This window comes from Ammospiza caudacuta, chromosome 28, assembly GCF_027887145.1.
Source record: "Ammospiza caudacuta isolate bAmmCau1 chromosome 28, bAmmCau1.pri, whole genome shotgun sequence".
NCBI classification, from domain to species: Eukaryota; Metazoa; Chordata; class Aves; order Passeriformes; family Passerellidae; genus Ammospiza; species Ammospiza caudacuta.
Genome location: NC_080620.1, coordinates 2405349 through 2410240, shown reverse-complemented (window position 1 = coordinate 2410240; position 4892 = coordinate 2405349). Strand labels below are relative to the sequence as shown.

Below are 4892 nucleotides of genomic sequence, written 5' to 3'. Positions count from 1 at the left end.
GTGACTCTTTCCAGGCCCTCAACACAGCTGGACCATGATTGGTCATTAAGTAAAAACAACTCACATGAAAGCAATGAAACAATCACCTGTTGGTAAACAATGTTCAAACACATTCCAAAGCAGCAAAACACGGGAGAAACAAATTAGATAATTGTTTTCATTTCTCTCTGAGGCTTCTCAGCTTCCCAGGAGAAGATCCTGGGCAAAGAGATTTTTCAGAGAACATGACAGTGACAGGACTTGCTGCTCTTTGCAGCCTCAGATTATGGGACTTGATCCAGGCAATAGCTCCAGCACTGGGCAACCTTAGGTGTCCCCAGAGCTCTGGGTCACATTCAGGCACTTCCTGATCCCAGCCTGCTTTTCCAGACCCCAAAAATCCCTATTTCCTCAGAGGATGGCTCCCAAGATCCATGTAGAAGGAGAAGTTATATGCACAGCTCCCAGGTAAAGCAGACAAAATACAAACTGAAAACTTCAGAGTGCTCACTACAAACCACATCCTCTGGGTCCAATTCCTTGTTTATTCCAAGGGGTTATTCCAGTGTTCTTGGGGATGCCAGAAGAGAGGGAGAATCCCTGGAGCAGCCTGGGTGTCCAAGCTCAGGGGCTGCCCCATGCCGACCTCACTCTGCACTTTCAGTTCTCACCCTCCCATCACATTCCAGCATTCCCAGAGCCACCCCCCTCCCAGGCACCCTCAGGAACCCTTCCCCAGGAGGGATCAGAGGGAAAGGTGCCCCTGAAAAGCCCCACACCCCATAATGCCAGCTGCAGGTACTGACAACCAAGATAGCCCAGTTCATGTGAAAAAACAGGGTGATTTTATTACAAGCTTCAGAAAAATCGACACAATCAACATGAACACAGCATTTAACTGGACACTTTCCTCAGGGACACAGCTGTCCCAGGGATTCAGGCACTCTGCAGCCCCAGAAGGTCCAGGTGCACAAGTCAGGCTTCCTGGTTCTCCTGGAAAAAAAAAATATATACATATATATATATATATATTCCCCATAGCACTGCCTGCCCTCACTGGGGACAAAGCAACTCCCACCCTCCACTCCCCAGGGCAGCAGCAGCTTCCTGCGAAATGAGGAGAGCATCCAGCAGTGCTTTGAGACCAGAGCAGGGAGGGGGAAGCAATACCCAGGGCAGGGAGTCACAAAAGGCTTGTGGCAATCTGGGTCAGAGGTGCCAGGAGCTGGCATCTGCCACTGCTGTCACACACTGGGCTGGGCACAGCCAGCACCACCCCACCAACACCTGGGCTCTGAGGCTGGGTCCCTGCACAGGAACAGGAGCCCCTGCAACCCCTTCCCTTGGCAGCAGAGCTCTGTGACAAAGGCTCAGAGCCTTGGGGACATCCAGGGGACTTGTGGCACCTGCCTTGCCCCACACCCAGAGGCTGGCATTGTCCCAAGGGTCCTTACCCCATCCTGGGATGAGCTGGTGTCACAGGTTGTGTCAGTCTCCTGCTCACTGCTGCCATCTCCTCCTGGCTCCTGGGCATCACCGCTGGCCACATCTGGATCTTCTGCTCCCAGCTCTGGGGGCAACACAGAGCCCTGGGGGTTGTGTGGCACAGGGACAGGGTCAGAACAGCACAAAATCCATACTGGATTCATGGAATTCAGAGCAGAGCAAGCCCAGGCCGCCTCCTGAGATGAATCCTTGCAGGACAGGATTGGTGCTGTCCCCAGGAATGGGGCAGGAACACTCACCTGGACAGCTGGGAGCTCCAGCTCTGTGATCTCACCCTGCTCCTCCAGCTCCAGGTCAGTGTCATTTTGGGTCTGGTACTCGTCACTGTCTGACTCCAGCTCTGAGGGCTGGGGGGAAAGAGGCAAAGGGGGCTCTGAGAAAGGAACAGCCTGGGGAAGGACACAGTAGCCCTGTCACAACAGCACTGGGAGCCACAGCCAAGGGTGACAGAGGTGCTGCCTTGCAGGGACATCAGCCAAAGGGAAACCTCAGGGGTGAGTGGGGCCCCTCCAGCTCTCAGTGCTGGGCTGATGGTCAAGCACTCCTCGGACACCCTGTGCCCTGAAAGAGGAGATGGGGTGTCACAGACATCTGTAATGAAAAATCCTTTCCTTAGGATTTCTCCTCCTGAGAAGCTGACAGGCCTCAGGAACAAAATGTAAACAATGGTTATCTGCTGCTGTGGAATGCAACAGGTGCATCTGGGATTGGCCTCATGTGGTTGTTTCTAATTAATGGCAAATCACAGCCCAGCTGGCTCAGACTTTCTGTCCAAGACAGAAATTTTTATCATTCATTCTTTTGCTATTCTTAGCTAGCCTTCTGATGAAATCCTTTCTTCTATTCTTTTAGTATAGTTTTAATAAAATATATATATCATAAAATAATAAATCAGCCTTCTGAAACATGGAGTCAAGATTCTCATCTCTTCCCTCATCCTAGGAACCCTCAAACACCACAACAGGGAAGGAAACCTCTGCAGGCTTCTCCATAGGAAAACTCCCAGACCCACACAGAGCCCAAACCACCTTGGAATCGCTCAGCAGCCACAAGATCTCACCTCATATGAGAAATCTTCAGGGTCATCCTCTGGCAAATCCCTCTCCAGCACCTCAAACCAGGACTCCTGCTGCTCCAGAGCCACATCATCCCTCTTCCTCTTGCTGGCTTTGCTGGCTGAGTTGATGGGAGACTCCCAGATCTCTGCAAGGATTCACAATCATCACACCCAGAATTAACACAGCACTTTTTGAGGCAAAGTGGAAGTTTTCCAGTGTAGAAATTCATTTTGATTTAGGTGAAATGTACATTTTTGAGTTGAGTCTGTGGTTAGAAAACATAGCTATTTAGCCTGACTGCAGAACCCAGGCTCAGAGAAGTTGCTTCAGTGAAGGAGAGATGTCGCAGACATCTTTTTGTGAAAATCTTTTCTTAGGATTTTTTTCTCCTCTGAGAAGCTGAGGCCTCAGAAACAAAATGCAAACAATGGTTATCTGCTACTATGGAATGCATCAGGTGTGTCTGTGATTGGGCCATCTTGAATGTTAGCAATTAATGGCCAACCAGAGACCACATAGCTTGGACACTCTGTCTGAACCACAAACCTTTATTATTCATTCTTTTCTATTCTTAGTTAGCCTTCAGAGGAAACCTTTCCTTCTATTTCTTTTTAGTTAGTTATAACATAATATATATACCATAAAATAATAAATCAGCCTTCTGAACATGGAGTCAGATCCTCATCCTCAGACCCCTGTGAACACCATCACAGACAGAGATAAGCTGGGGAGACAGAGGGTGATAGAGACAGAGAGACTGCTGTGAGAGCAGGGCAACCTGACCTAGGAATTTTTTCTGATAAAGAGGAACTAGCAGCAAATGTCACACAAAAACTCATAAAAATGAATATGTATGAACCTATTGTGAAATTGTATGCATATGTATCTGAGAGGGGGATAAAAAGGGACCTGAAGTTCCCAGAAGTACACATGTCATTTTAAGAGAACAATTCCCACATGCATCCAGCGCTGTAATAAACATACCAGCTTTACAACTTCCACAAAAGTTGTGGACTTTTGATTATCTCCACAAAACATTTCCCCTGCAGGAATTCCATGCTGTGTTCCTTCCCACCTACAAAGCCTCTGTACCTTCCAGGAGGCCCCAGCTCTTACCCTTGGACATGCTGCTGTGGCCCCACTCGGTTGGGAGGTGGCACAGAAGGTCCTGGATGCTGGTGGGAGTCAGGGAGAGCAGGAGGTGCAGGAGCCCAGGCCTGGAGGAGGACTGGGATGGAGGGCAGAGCCTGTTCCTGATGGACCCCACAGGGAGCACCAATCCAATCCACACAGAGGCTTTCTGAAGGAGCTTCAGCTGCAAAGAGAGGTCCATCAGCACGTGGGAGAACTTCCAGGTGTTTAAAGCCTTAAACTCTGCTCTGTCCTGAAATTGGGATCAGCTTCAGCCAGAACCTGTTGGGTTGTATTTTATTCCTAAAACTCTCCCATTTCTTCTGACCCAGAGAGGGAGAGAAATGGGAATGCTGCAGCCACCAACAACTGAAGGGGAGCAAGGCAAGGCCAAGGAGAAAAAAAATGAGATAGGGAGGAAAGCAGAAGAAAAATAATTGAATTGTTTGGGCTGGGAAGGACCTTAAGGACCACATACTGCACACCTTATCTTAGCAGGGACACTTCCCACTATCCTAGGTTTCTCCAAGCCCTGTCCAACCTGGCCTTGGGCACTGCCAGGGATCCAAGGGCAGCCACAGCTGCTCTGGGCACCCTGTGCCAGGGCCTGCCCACCCTCACAGGGAACAGTTTCTTCCTAAAATCTAGTAATGTGAAAAAACTGAAAGAAATTAAATTATCTGGCAGAAAACCCCCAGAAACTGCCAGTGTTGAGGTTTTAGCCAACCCCTCCCCAGCCTCAGCATCACTCACAGGGTACTTGACCAAGCTGAGCTGAAGGATCTGCCCCAGGAGCCTGCTGGAGAAGGAATCAGTGCTGGTGGGCAGCCTCATCTGCAAAGGGAGAAAAAGAAAGGTCAAAGCCCCCAGCCCAGCCTTGAGAGTGCCCCCCAGCACAAACCCCCCCTTAGGCAGCACCCAGACCTGCTTTGGGGGCTGCTCCATGGAGCCCAGACTGGACACAAACCTGGCTTAGCCCCTCTGTGCCCTTCAGGGTACTTATAGGCCCTGCCCCATGTGCTGCTCGTTACCCTGATGAGCTGCTGGCTCTGCTAATTGGAGGGGCAGCAGTGGGGGCTCCCTGACATCAGCACTGGGGCCTCAATTAAGGGCTCTCATTAGGGGCTCATTTTCCCTCAGTTTGAGGTCTCCTCCTGGAGCTTGTCAAGGCTCTGATTTGAAATCTCTCCCCTTGCTGTGTGGGTGCAAAGAGCTGAA

The 4892-nt window shown here is 50.1% G+C and overlaps 1 protein-coding gene across 1 annotated transcript; it reads right to left on the bottom strand.

The window, feature by feature from the left end:
- Positions 1-802: 802 nt before the first annotated feature.
- On the bottom strand, positions 803-4634 carry LOC131569038 (uncharacterized). The gene is made up of 7 exons (XM_058821235.1): positions 4599-4634; positions 4428-4508; positions 3660-3858; positions 2546-2688; positions 1725-1832; positions 1434-1568; positions 803-972 (listed from the first exon to the last, which is right to left on the bottom strand). The coding sequence occupies exons 1-7, from the start codon at positions 4617-4619 to the stop codon at positions 955-957; spliced, it is 705 nt and encodes a 234-aa protein (XP_058677218.1). The 5' UTR covers positions 4620-4634; the 3' UTR covers positions 803-954.
- Between the last annotated feature and the right edge of the window lie 258 nt (positions 4635-4892).

Excerpts from the sequence above, each read along its gene's own strand:
- LOC131569038 (XM_058821235.1), bottom strand. The coding sequence starts at position 4,619 with ATGGAGCAGCCCCCAAAGCAG. Across the intron at positions 3,859-4,427 it reads TCAGCTTGGTCAAGTACCCT|CTGAAGCTCCTTCAGAAAGC; the intron begins GTGAGTGATGCT and ends CTCTCTTTGCAG. Across the intron at positions 2,689-3,659 it reads CCACAGCAGCATGTCCAAGG|AGATCTGGGAGTCTCCCATC; the intron begins GTAAGAGCTGGG and ends GAATCCTTGCAG.